Raw genomic sequence first — 13,988 nt, 5'->3', positions numbered from 1 at the left:
GGGGGGTGCGCGGACCGGGCACAGGGCCCGCCAGCCGCGGGGCCACGGCAGAGACCTTCCACCACGTCCATGCCACGGAGCTGGTCTTCCTGGAGGACTCTCCCGACTACTGCACCCGGAACGCCAGCCTGGGCCACCACGGCACCGAGGGCCGCGAGTGCCTGCAGACGGGCAAGAACCTCTCGCAGTGGGAGCGGAGGAGCTGCCGGCGGCTGTGCACCGAGTGCGGTCTGAGGGTGGAGGAGAGGAGGACCGAGGTGGTGGCCAGTTGCAACTGCAAGTTCCACTGGTGCTGCACGGTGCGGTGCGAGCAGTGCCGGCAGCTGGTGGCCAAGCACTTCTGCACCCGCCGCGACACCGCGGCGCCCAACCACGTCAAGCAGAGGAACAAGGGGCATAAGAGATAGAGGGGCAGCCACAGTACCTGAAGAGGCCACGATGGTGTCCTCATGCTTGGCAGCCACTGGTGGAGCTGGGGTGGGAAGGAGCATCCCCAGGTCCGGAGGGACCTCCTGCGGATGGATGCTGTGAGATTAGGAAGCACAAGGCGCGGGCGCTGAGGGACCACAGTCCTTCTTGCTTCCATGGTGGGTCTTCAGTGTTTACTAGTAGTAAATATTTACTAGTAGTATTTCTTTCTTGTTGGGAGTCACTTTATCTGTGTATTGGACAGAGGGAAGAATTCACTTTTTAGATGGGATCCATCCACGCCAGTAGGTCCACCAAGGCCGGTGGTGGGGTTCAGCTCCAGCTGTGGCCGGAAGTGGGTCCCAGCAGCCCCGGGAACCACAGCTGGAGCAGCCCCAACCCTTGATGCACAATGGCTGCTTGGCAGCATTGCTAGTGGGAAACTCATGCACTTTCTGATGCAAGACGAGGCTCCGCAGTGGCGTGGTGTGTGTTACAGTGACTGCAGCCTGTGGAGGGCTCCAATAAGTTTACAGTCAGTGTTTACAGGTTTATTCCCCCCCACACTCCCCTAATTTGGTACCAGAACCCTGCCCCCAATAAACAGTAGCTTCATGTATTTGTACTGGAAGAAATTAAGCAGTTTACAATTCCTATACTGTTGGTTTGGGTTTGGTTTTAATTGTCAGGTAAGAATTCAGAATTCTTTATGCCTAATGCTGTTATTAATAAGTTGTATTATTGCTTAGCACAATCTCTTTTCTCTATATATTTTGAAGGAATCTCTCAAGAGTTAGATTTTGGACTGTATTTTGCAATAAACACCACAATGAAAAGGGCTGGCTTTTTTCTTTCTGGCTCCCTGGCGGTATGACTTTGGGTGCAAAATTGTCCCTTTCTGTGTAAAACCCAGCACTTCCAGGATATCTCATCATTAACCCAAAAGCCACTGAGGCTGATCTCTTAGATCATAAGAGTTGGCTCCAGCCCCCAGAGGGTTTGCTTTAACAGCTATCACCCTGACATCCAACCGCTCTCAAGTGCTGAGCACACAGGCCCTGCCCGGCTGAATCCCGGTTTGAAGCTCCCAATTCCTCTTTAATTTGCCTGGGCCCGACATCCCCCAGACAATGCCCGGCTTTGATGTGGAAACCATCGGCACTCACTGCAGATCCTCCAGGAGCCTTTGAACTGGGACAGGAGAGAAAACTTGGGGACAGTTGTGAATGTGTCTGCAGGATCCCTGCTGCTCCGGGTGCCAACAGCACCACGGTGGGGAGGGCAGGACACAGACGGGCTGCTGCTGTCCCACTTGGGTCCTGCTCTTCTCCTGGTCTCTCCAGGGCTGTACATCAGTGTGGGTTGCTCCCGGGGGTCACAGCACTGCCCCGGAGGGACCTAGAGCTGTGCCACCACCCGTGCATAGGATACAGGAGCAAAGGATACAGGAGCAAAGGATGCTCTGCAGCATTTGCTGGCCAGCCAGGGGAGGAGAAGGACGTGAGACAAGTGAAAAACCACAACTTTACCAGCAGCTTGTGCCCCCACCACAAATGCTTTGCTACTATTTTATCCAGGCTATGGCTCCTAGTGCAAACACCGCCTTGACACGCACCCAAGCCACATCAGGAAGCTCAAGGTGCAAACCACACAAGTCAGGAAGCACAACTGCTTTCCATGCATTTACTTTTGCAAAGAGAGGTTCCAATAAAGCTGGAAGAATTACACCCATGGGCATCCAATCGGGGGGCTTTTTTGCTGCCTTCAAAATAGCTGTTTCTAAAGTTTAAATAACTAATGTTCCACATCACCAAAGCAGAAACCCCAAGGTTTTTGCGCAGTGGTGCCACAGCGTTTGCAAACAACAGACAAACAGAACCCCTTTCCTGCTTCTTGTGCCCTGGCTGGTTTGTCTGCACAACAATAAAGCAGGCTCTACTTGTGCAGTATCTGCTGCCCCATCCAATGCTCAGCAGCACCAGCCCCATGCCTGGGCAGCCCCAGAGCTGCTGAAGCCCCATAGGGCCACAAGATGAGGATACACAGAGCACAGACAGTCGCTGCTGATGGGAATTCAGAGGAAGGAAACTGTATTGTGCCAGGATAACTCCCAAACGCACATAAAGCCCATCTTGCTGTACTCCAGTAGCAGGGTTAATAAACAGCAGAGGTAACCCCTGGGAGATGAGGGTCCCCGGGAGCAGGGGTGTTCAGGACATGCTGTGTGTCACCTCCCACGACCCTCTGCAGCACCTTTTTAAACTAACATTGCCACAGCAAACAAGAAGCGACCCGCAGCATCAAACCAGACCTGTCTCGCACAGGCTCCATCCCAGAGCAGCAGACAGGAGGAGAGACACCACGTCTGAGGCTGATCCCTCTCCCACTGAACCATCCCATTCCCACCGACCTGCACCCAGGGACTTGCTGAGTCAGCACTCATCCATCCCCACTGCATTGATTTAAATGCTGAATATTAACTGCTCTTCCTTCTAATTGCTTTCTTTAATCCATTTACATTTCTGGCCCCCAGACTATCTAAGGCAATGAGTGTATCTTATGCAAAAGCCAGAGACCAAATGCAAATGGAAGCAAACTCAGGAGAATATTATGCACCATCCCATGATACAGATCTCTGTCTCTTTATATAGCTCACAGAGATAATGCCAAGTCTGAACAAATACAAAGAGGAACTTTATGGGTTAGAGCTGCACCTTGCCAGAGATATCACAGTCCTGGAGAAGCTGAAGCTCTCTCATCCTCCCCCTTGTTGCTTGGATACAACAGTCATCAATTCTCACTACATTCACTACAAAACAATAGAGATTCAGGATCATCTTAATCCATCACGGCCCTGTCAGGGAGCACCCCTGCCCGCTGGTACTCAGTGTCTGCACTAACACACACAGAAATGCCACATGCACAGGGTAAGGAATCCAAGGCTGAGGCACCAGGCTTGGTTTCCTCATTTCAGCAGGGATTTTACCTGGGCAGCAAACCCCTGCAGAGCACTTTCAAACTAACCACCACCACACACAGCAGAGCAAAGTCCTGTCACCTGCAGGTTTGTAAAAGCTCATTCTCTAACCACAGCCAAGGAGCATCTGAAGGGACTGATGATGCCTTCAAACCTGATTGTATTTACTCATGATTACCCAAAGTCAACTCCACTTTGGGATGTTGATCCCAACCACCTGTAGCTCGCCTCACGCTTGGAGGAAGGGATGGATTGGCCCCAGAAAGCCTTGAGGAGGAACCTGACCCTAATTACTGAGCCAAATGCTGTATGAGCTCAACCCAAAATCCTGCTGCCCACCCCCAAAGAGCCGTCAGCACCAGGTCTCCCCTTGGAGCCAGAGGCTGCTCCCTGCACTGGGGCACTGGAAGGGGTGCTGGGGATGCCCTGGAGCAGGTACACTTCACCAGGCACCCAAAAAGGGCACCTATGGAACTGCTTGGGCAGTCCTGGAGCAGCACCTTCACATCAGAGCAGGCTTTGCAGAGCTGCTGCTTGCAGGGCAGAGCTATTGCCATGGCCAGAGTAACCTGCATGATAAGAAATGTACAGGACAGCAGTTGAATTAGCCTGAAATCACTGTCCCAGCAGCATATTTGTGCCTTTATGGTGGGAAAGGACTGGTTTATATTCCATTTTTAACAAGAAAGGGAAATACTGTGTGAATGTAGAAATAGTATTATCCAGGTAGAGCGCTGCCACAGACCAGGAGAGGTTTATGTCAGACGTCTGTGCTCAAACAACAGGGTTTCAGGAAATCAGAGCTGGGATATTTGTACCATGGTAACAGCCCAAGAAGCTTTCCCAGTGCTTCCCATCTAACCCAGGATCGTTGCTGTCACCATTTCTCTTCTTCCCTCTTGGCTCTGCCATTCAGGCACCCATCCCGGCACCCTCACCGGGAGCAGCAGCCACCAGCTTCCCTTCTTGTTCCTTCTGCCCAATAGATGGGAATGCCCCCGCAGCCTAATTCCCTTCAGGCAGGAACACGGGCACGACTCCACACATGGTTCTGGCTAAGGTTGCCTCCATGACTGCACGGAGGACAGGTTCAGGTCTGCCCCTCACCAACCTGCTGCTGGCAGGGACAGACTGTGGGTCTTCAGGGCAGCCACAGCACCCAGAGCCAGGCTGGTGCTGGTCTCAGTCAGTGCATCAGCAGCGCACACCCGCAGTGCACTGGTACGGGACGAGGATGTCACCCAGCACAGGGATGGATGGTCTCTGCAAAGCAGTTTGGAGGTGACCGGATTTTGGCTGAGCACATCTCCTTCACACCCCTGCTGCACCCCACCATCACCCCTCTCCTTCACCCCAGCCTGCTTCACTTCAGCAGTTAACTCCTCGCCTGGTGGGTTACCTTTAATTTATGCCCCCAGTGCCCTTTCATGGATTATAATTCTGTATGAGATGTTTGTGCTGTATCCTCCCCCCATATTAAAGTGTCAGGAGTACATCCCTGGGCCATCCATCTTCACCACTTCCGCATGGGCTTGGCAATTCTCTGACATGAATATTATGGCTCTCAATGCGGAGTCGCCATCACTCAAGCTGACAAGTGTTAGAATCTCCTCTCTTCAACAGGGTAAGTGACCTTTTCATATGCAGCGTAGATTCCCGGTCACGCTGCATCTGCTGCAGTGAAACCAGTGAGTGCCAGCAATTCCCTAAAGCCTTAAAAAACAACTCACAGGTCCTTTTCGACTTGCAAAACCAACCCTTAGCATGACAAAGTTAAAAGGCCTTAATCAGCCCCGGTTTAGCCCCTGCTAGTGCCAGTGCCATAGGGAAGGATGAGAAAACATCTGTGCGATGCCTTCTGCAGGATTTATTGATGGGGATTTTCAGGGAAAGATGGGAACTGGGGTGTCTGGTTTGCTGGGGTCTATAGGAAACATTGCTGTGACCAGGCAGTGACTTTGAAACCTCAACTTCATCTTAAACAACATGTAAGTGAGGTGCTTAAAGTTAGACCGAAAACCCCACCAGCCTGATGCCAAAGCTGCTAAAAGCACCGTGCAAACAGGAGCTCCCCTCTACCTGTGCCTAGAGAGGAGCAGAGGGACAAACCAACCCTCTAAAGCCCTTCCAGCTCAGACCATCACCACTGCGCTGCCATGGGGATACTCCAGACAGAAAGTGAACCCCGTGGAACCGAATTCCATGGTGGTCCAGGTTAAACCCTTCCTGCAAAATTCACACATCACCCCAAGTCTTTGGCTAAACTGGTGCCTAATTCCTTCTTCTTTCTCTATAGAGCAAAGGGACTTCCATAGCAACTTTGCCACCTTCCCCCTATGGAGCTCCTCAGTGGCTCATCGCCAGCACTGAGCAACAGAAACTTATTAACACCTTTTCAACTCCCTCTTAATAAAGTCAAGGCAATTAACACTATTTACAAAACAAATCCTCTTTGCAACACCTGAGAAAGAGAGTTACAAGTGTTTCCCAAACACCTCTCAGTTGGGGAGAACACCTACAATAACTGTCTATGGGGATGTGCTGCATCTGCTCTCCCTGGCTGAAGAGGACATGTTCGTACTCATCACAGAACACTGAATATGCATAAGCAATATCAGTTCATACAGTGCTTTCATCCCCGATCCACAAGCACAGGTCTACTGGGAAAGTGTCTTATGCAAGGGTTATTCCAAGGTGAAAGAGGTGTACAGGGAACCAATTTACTGCCCATCCGCTGGCCCTTGCTCACTTCTGGTGCAGCCACACGTGGTGGTGCACGGGAAGTGTGGAGAGCAGGGGAAATCTTCACTAAAAATATTAGATATCAAGGGAAAAAATTCTCTCCTGTGAGGGTGCTGAGGCGCTGGCACAGGGTGCCCAGAGAAGCTGTGGCTGCCCCATCCCTGGCAGTGTTCAAGGCCAGGTTGGACACAGGGGCTTGGAGCAACCTGCTCTAGTGGAAGGTGTCCCTGCCCGTGGCAGGGGCTGGAGCTGGATGAGCTTTAAGGTCCTTTCCAACATAAACCATTCCCTGATAAGGTAGGTTGTTCCCCTCCAAAGATGCCCCCATGGGTGGCTGGGGGGTGGTGGGTAACGTGGCAGATTTAAACCTCTGTGGAGGGATTCACAAGCTCCCCCACCTCTTTTTCTGGTTCCCTGCTCTCTCCTAGGATACACTGCATGCCCTCCGCTTTGCACATCACTGCCCTGGCTTACAGTGCAGTAAATCCTCCCTTTTCAAACAGGCCCCATGGAGATGAGCAATATAACACAGGATTGATGGATTGGAGAAAATCAAATAAACGTAACTTGCAATGTACTTCCCAAATTAATGCCTTCCTCCTCTTCTCCTCTCCCATCCCGCTCCCCCTTCCTCCAAACACACACAGGGGCCCATAATTTATGAAGAAGGAAGATGATGTTCCTTAGATGATGAAGTTCCTTAACTAAACCGGTACTTAGGCACAGAGGTGACTGCTGGAACGACAACACAAGAGCACTCCCAGCCAAAGCAGACTCTGTCCAAACACTTCTGGAGTTTAGAAAAGACCCTGTTTAAAGCCTGTATCAGGTCTTGGGCCCACACTCGTCTCTGAAATGCAGAGAAGGAAATGAGAGGGAGTTGGTGGTAAGGAGCAGAGACTGATGACCACAGATGGGGAACATTCACCAAATGCAGTTAGGATGCAAAGAAGAGTAGCAATCATGTGGGACACCGTGGGACGGGGCCAGAAAATGAGAGAGAATAAGTCCACATGTGTTGTAGAAAGGCAGGGTAGAGGTTTACAAGGAGAAGGATGTGATGGGAAATAGAGAGGGATATCTTGAGTAGTATTTTAGCTTTTCTTCTCTTTATCTCTCTACTCTTCAGTAGCCCATGCAACGTTAATCGGAGCCACTTGCGGGCACGGCTAGGAGAGAATAGCTCGTCAGGGGACATACCACCACAGAGCCTGGGCACTATACGGCCCTTCATTTCCTCCTCTGATGCTTTCAATAGCTCATGGGATGCCATAAAAGATGATAATGACGAGGTCAGTGGGAAGACTGTAAAACAGTGGGGAGAGGCACAAGCGTTGCCTCGTTGGGCTCAAACTCGGGCCATGCGTGGACCGAGTTTGCTGGTTGCGAGCTGTTTGGGGGGCTGCACTCCATGTCCCACCACACAGCCTGGCTGCCAGGGCCCAAACCCTCTGTGATGAGTGGTGTGGTCTGAAATGTTGGGTTGTGGAGTCGGTGGGACTCTTGTCTTGGATTTAGATCAAGCCTGACAGTTCAATTGGACATGGGCAGAGGCGAGACACGGTTCTCCTGTTTCTTCCCAATTCCACAGAATTCGTCCCAATTCCAGTCTTTTCTATCTCACAAGACTATGGCTCCTGGCCTGGCGCTTCCAGGGGATCACCCATCAAGACTACAGCTGGCAGCTTTAAACACAGCAATTCCTATTTCTCTCCCTTTTAATCAGTTCCTGGAAGCTAGACCTGTTCTGACCCAGCTCTCCATTCCCACTCCTGCCAGGCAGAACTTCTACTTCAGCTGCCATCACCCATGACAGGGAGCAGGCACCTCCTCTCTACCACTAAGTGGATTTTGAAGGCAATAAGCAGGAGAATAATGACACTAACTGAGCTCCAAACCCCTCCCGAGGTGCTGAGCATCCCAGCACCACAGCAGCACTGCAGGTGTTTGAGAGCAGGTAATTCTGGTCCATGGCAGGCTGCAAACGTGGCTCCGGGGGACACCTATGCTGGAAAGGGAGCACCAGCAGCAGCACCACATCCTGGATGGGAGCACTGGGAAGAGACTCTCAGGATGGCTTTGCTCGAGCCAGCGTGGGTCCAGGAGTAAAACAAGTTTATGCTTTGATGTGCTTAAGTTAATAAGATTTATCCCAGGGCAAACACAGTTTTACCTCCCAGCTTGGACTGCTTTATTCTCCTGGCTCTGTCTTGTGCCATGGGCTTTCCCACTGTGGGAAGCCAGGGCTATCATCTCAGGTACCAGTCCCAGCCTCTGGTTTACTGCTATTTAAATTCCCTGTGAAACATCCATATGCTTTTGACAGCAGCAAATTCATTTCCCCTCACCACAATCTACTAGAGGCTGCAAGACTTGAATCTGGGTTTAAGACATGCCAGCATTTGGGAGCGATCAGGTCGCAGCCTCCATGCAGCTCCATCTCCAAGGGGTGCGCAGGGAACCTGGGTCAACTCTCACCAGCAGTAGTGGCAGGACAGAAGACATCCCCTCTGCAGAGCTTTATCTCACTGATCACCAGAGAGGCCACAAATCACTGCGCGGTCCCTTTCAAGCAGTTGGGAGCACTAAATTGTACCCCTTGTATCCAGACACCATCCAAACTCCCCGGGCCAGGCCAGGTACCTTGATAAGGAGATAGTGTAAATGGTCAAACAGGATGGAGCCCAAAATTCACAGTTTCCTGTGCTTTAACCTAGCAAAGTGCCATATCAGTGGGGGAGTCTTATTTAAACTGTTTTAGATCATCTTCCTTTCCAAAGGGAGCTTTTGTGGCCGACAGGATGGAGCCCAAAATTCACAGTTTCCTGCGCTTTAACCTAGCAAAGTGCCATATCGGTGGGGGAGTCTTATTTAAACTGTTTTATCATCTCCCTTTCCAAAGGGAGCTTCTGTGGCCATGGATTTGCCACCATTCTGCTTCAGTGAAGAGGATCTTGGGTTTCATGTGAAACCAAGTACAGGGGCTTTGTGTTTTCAGCACAAATTCAGTTACAACTGTGATCAAATAAACCCTTGGGAAGAGTGACAAATAGTGCTATGAGAGTGGCACTCAGCTCCTTCCTATCCCTTTGAGCTTTAAACCACAATTGGTCTTGAGGCACTTCCACTCTCTCTGTCCTGTGAAGAAGATGTAATTAATTTCCACATCTCTGTGATTTATTCAGTATCATATGAAGCACCCTGCCTGTAACCACTGACTAAATCCCTTCATCCCATTCCCTTAAACTTGGCTGTAAGTGGGCACTGACCTCACCCCAGGGAACTATTTTCCTGGAGGCTTTTCCTAGCACTAAACCCACGGTTACATCTCGGTAGGCTATTAAATCCACATGTGAAAATAAACTCATCTACCATCTCGTGCCTGCAGTTCAGCTTCCTTTTAAGGAGATATAAATGCATTAGAGCATCCCATTAAAGCAATTTACATGCCTTACTTTATTTTCCCAGACAGGCCATTTTTTCCTTGGAGATTACTGGCTTTTGGGAGTTATAGATTAAAAGACCTGTCCTTCAGGTGCTCCTCACTGGAACAAATGCCACCATGGCCTGTGTTTTGAATGACGGGCAGCTTTTCACACAGACTTCTTCACCCCAAGACCCTTCATTTTCACAGCCACATGGTGATGGAGAAAAAGAAATTAAGGCCCAAAGGCAGGAAAAATGAAAACAGAAAGTGATGAAGCGCTGTTGAGACAAGCAGGTCAGTGCTTATGGGGTACAAGGAGAGATGTGCCCCACGGGAGCGACATTCAGCAGCAGTTTGTCACTAGGGGTGAAGGGGAAAGAGCTGCAGTGGCAGGTCTGCATTACCCTCTGCTGCGTTGACTGCAGGTCCATCCATCATCATTTGGCAGCTGCCTAATCACTGTGGGGCTTCTTTACAAGCACTCAGCTGATAGAGGCAGGCAGTGAGCAATGGGACACGAAATCTCCAGCTCGCCCATCTCACCAGTGTGCTGCTGTTTCTGTGATGGACCAGAGATGTACCCGTATTTCCAGAGGTACCAGGGAAGACACACGCACTTCTCTGCTGGCTGAAAGACAGGGACTCTGAAGACCGCCAAATAAATGAAACCAGAAAAGGTCTAATGGTAAAAACCAACAAAAATACTTTAAAAAGGGTTTGGATGTGCTGATCTTCCTTCTTAATTCCAGCTGTGTCCCTATCAGCATTGACACATTGGCTTTCAGCCTGTTCTGCAGAGGTTTGAGGGCTAATCCACACACCAGCCCTTGAGGAAGCAACACTGGTGGGGTGTCCCTGCAGGCAGGCGGTTGGAACTAGATGATCTTAAGATCCTTTCCAACCCTAACCATTCTATGATTCGATGATTTCACCTGGGTTGGAAATAGCCCTCACTTCCTAAGGACAGCCCAGCCAATGAGACAGCACTTACTGTCCTGACTGCTGCTGCTATGGGCTTTCCATTGCAAATCACTGTGACAATTTCCATTGTAAGTCACTGGAAAGCCCTCAGCAGTATCTATATAGAAGAACAGCTCCAGGTTGCACGGATCAGGCAGCTGGTGATGTGCAGCTTTTACATTTCATTGTATTTAATGTACCTTTTCCTAAATATCCAGCAGCTCCTGACACCTGTTCATATTTAACTTCTTCTTGTTGCAAAAGAGGTAACTGTCTCCAGCAAAAAGCCATTTCTGACTCACTTCCCCACAGGCCTGCAGGGCATGACATGCAAATAACACCACTGCAAACAGCTGGGGAAAAGGTGAGTAATGCAGATGCTTGGCAAAGAATCTCAGCAGGCTCTGTGCTCATTTCAGAACACACTTGCTGCGATGCAAGAAGAGATCACAGCGGGCTGAAGGCCTGGAGATACCCAACTGGCTTCTCACGCCGCTGCCCACCAGCAATAGGTACTTGTTCAGGATCCTACACGTACCCTGTATACTTGAACCTGCTCCTTCCACATCAAACATGTAAGAGGAACAAAGTACTTTGTGCCAACATACCAATAGCTGCCCCAGAGAGCCCTTTTTTCCCCTCAAGTGGAGCACTCCATGGCACAGGATGCCTGGACCAAGTGCCTTGGTGTGCCAAAGCAAGATAATCAGAGCAAGGTCATTACAGCAGGCTTGGGCATCTCAGGGAATCATGGAATGGTGTGGGTTGGAAGGGACCTTTAAGCTCATCCATTCCCAACCCCGGGCCATAGGCAGGGATACCTTCCACTAGAGCAGGTTGCTCCAAGCCCCTGTGTCCAACCTGGCCTTGAACACTGCCAGGAATGGGGCAGGGAAGGATGGATTAGAGAAGGTCATAAGAAAGAGAGCAAACCCATGCTTCCTGCAATGACTAAGACAAATGTATTGATGGAGCCTGAAGAGATGTGAGGAAAGAAAATACTTCTTTTCTGCAGGATCAGTAGCAGAGCCTACGAGTAAGTGACTGCTCAATGTAGTTCATAAACCAAGTTAAACTACTTGAGCAGGGAAAAAAACCAAAACACCAACCCAACAAAAAACCCTCCACCACATAAAACCAACCCAGGCTTGGAATCAGTTTTCAAAGGGTTTCAGACAAGGAAAAGTGCCCTATCCACTGCAGTGAAGTCAAATAAACTTCTGGTGTGGCTGGCGAGTCAGATAGCTGGTACGGGAGTCAGGAAAAGTCAAGCCTGGAATAAAACGTGCCACCAGCTATTCCCACAGCCCCCATCATGGGACACCACATGTCCTCCAACGTGAGGGTCTAGATACCTTCTCAGGACGTTGTCTCTGTACCTTCAGTCATTCAAGAAACCAACAGCTCTTTCAAACCAGAGAGTGATGCCAAAAAGGTCCTGATTTCCACAAAGGAAAGGCAGGTAAAACTGCCCATTGTATGTAGAGACTTAGGCTACCCCAAGGCAGCCTCTATCCAGTGCAACCTTGCTTAACAGACTCCCCATCTCTTCTCTCCCCACCCCCCCCAAGCCTTAATGATTTAGCTGAATGGGTTAATTGTGACTCATTTAGTATTTCTTCCAAAGAAAAGGTCCAGAAAGTTACTGCATTCCCCTTAGGTATCTGCACCCCCTGCTGTGGCCTGAACTTAAGACACGAGAGGAGCTGCAATATTAGCTGCACTGGAATGTTTTGGTTTTCCCTTGCAAAACAGGCTCATCTCTCCTAGTGTGAATGTGCTTCAGTTACCCAAACATACTTGAGAGGAGGGGAGAAAAGGAAATTTCCATCTTTTTGTATTTAACTAAAGAATTGCCATTTTTGTTGAAAGCAAACACAAAAGGACATGCCCCAACATGTTGTCCTTGCAGGATATACCAGGGTAAGAAGAAACCTTAAGAAGACAACTTTTCCCTCTAAATACTAAACAAATTCCCATGAGCAACCTGTCACCTCTGGACCAGTGTGCAAATCCTACAACCTCCCTGAGCAGAGTGATTTAATGTTACACTCATGTGCACATAAAAGACACATTCCACTTCTGGAAAACCAAGGTACACACACATACAAACAGTGACTTGTGAAAGTTCTTCTGTGTTATATTTTCTGACCCATAAGGAAGAAACCTGTAGCAGAACTGCAGTTTAACGTTAGTGATAATGAAACAATTGATTTTCATTGGAACTAGGTTGATAAATAAAGATCCAATTTCTTGTCAGGACAAGGGAGTGAAAATCAAAGCTGCCAGTTTATACTGTCAGGACATTATGTACTCAGGTCATACCCAAACTGACATAATACCATTCACCTTGGTAGAATTACACCAGATCACAGTATCCAAGGACATTGTCCAACATCATCTTCTGCAGTAAATCTATAAAAGCACACATCAAACTGTTCATTTCAACTAAAAAATATACTTTACCTTTCCCCTCACAGCAGCTGATGGAGGTCACATCAACAGTTTATACCCCCCAAAAAAAAGCAGCTAGAGTGGAAAAAATAGCTCAGAAATTGAATTGTCCATCAGCCTTTGCTCTCTCTGTCCAGGTCAATCCATCCCACATACCCCTGCAATCATTGCTGAGCTGAGCAGAGGACAGTAAGAATATGTGCAATAGGAAAATGTGTTATTTCAGTGTTGTAAGAGCAGAGGAAGATACAGGCAATCAAAACTGAGCATGCAGAGAACATGCCTGTCCTCATTTGGCTTTTTCTCTACCTGTTCTTTTTGTTTCACAGCTCCAAAAGATGGTGTAAGTGAACACACTGTGTGGTTTCCTCTTGGATTGTGGCCTTCAGTGGCTGTAGACAGCAACACAGAACAGAAAACAGAACAGTTGGAGATGCTGCTAGGGCAGAGGAACATGGATCCTCCCAGTCACAGACTCGTCTGTGTGGCTGGAGCTGAGTTTCTCCCACCTTGGAGCCACGCTCCAAACCTGCCAGTTCAATACATAGAGACCCACAGCAGAACTGTGCTGGCTGGGCTCGTTTTCACTTCCACAGATGAAGCACAACTTCTCACTCCCCACTATAGCTCCTCAGCTTCCCCCTCTCACAGCTGTGATACATAAAAGTTTCCTTATTACTATATTCAGTGGAAATGGTTTTTTGGGTTCATTTTGTTGCCACTAAACTGAACTTACATGTAATGGTTACTGTGACGCCTTAGCAAGAGAGATGCTAAAATACCACCTTTCCTTTACTGTAAGACATTGTTATAAGATGTTAAACAACTGATTCTTCCAGGTTATTCTGTAATATATGTTATTTTTAAAAATAAGCCTTGCCTGGACTGAAAGAAAACTGGCCACTAATTTCTCATCACTGATTTAGGAAGTGCAGAACTCATTCCCAGACCTGTAACAGGCACTACTACAGTGCCAGCAGCTTTCTTCACTAAAACATCCCAGCACACACAGACATTCCC

The 13,988-nt window shown here is 49.0% G+C and overlaps 1 protein-coding gene across 1 annotated transcript in view; it reads left to right on the top strand.

Annotated features, from left to right (window-relative positions):
* WNT8A (wingless-type MMTV integration site family, member 8A) overlaps positions 1-407 on the top strand; it is a 3,399-nt gene extending 2,992 nt beyond the window's left edge. Inside the window, 2 exon segments of the mRNA XM_010013273.1 lie at positions 1-28; positions 30-407. The exon segment at positions 1-28 is cut by the window's left edge and continues 173 nt beyond it. Coding sequence (XP_010011575.1) covers positions 1-28; positions 30-407 — 406 coding nt within the window.
* The last annotated feature ends 13,581 nt before the right edge of the window (positions 408-13,988 follow it).

This window comes from Nestor notabilis, unplaced genomic scaffold (assembly GCF_000696875.1).
Source record: "Nestor notabilis isolate BGI_N333 unplaced genomic scaffold, ASM69687v1 scaffold5164, whole genome shotgun sequence".
NCBI classification, from domain to species: domain Eukaryota; kingdom Metazoa; phylum Chordata; class Aves; order Psittaciformes; family Psittacidae; genus Nestor; species Nestor notabilis.
This window is presented reverse-complemented; position numbering and strand designations above follow the sequence as displayed.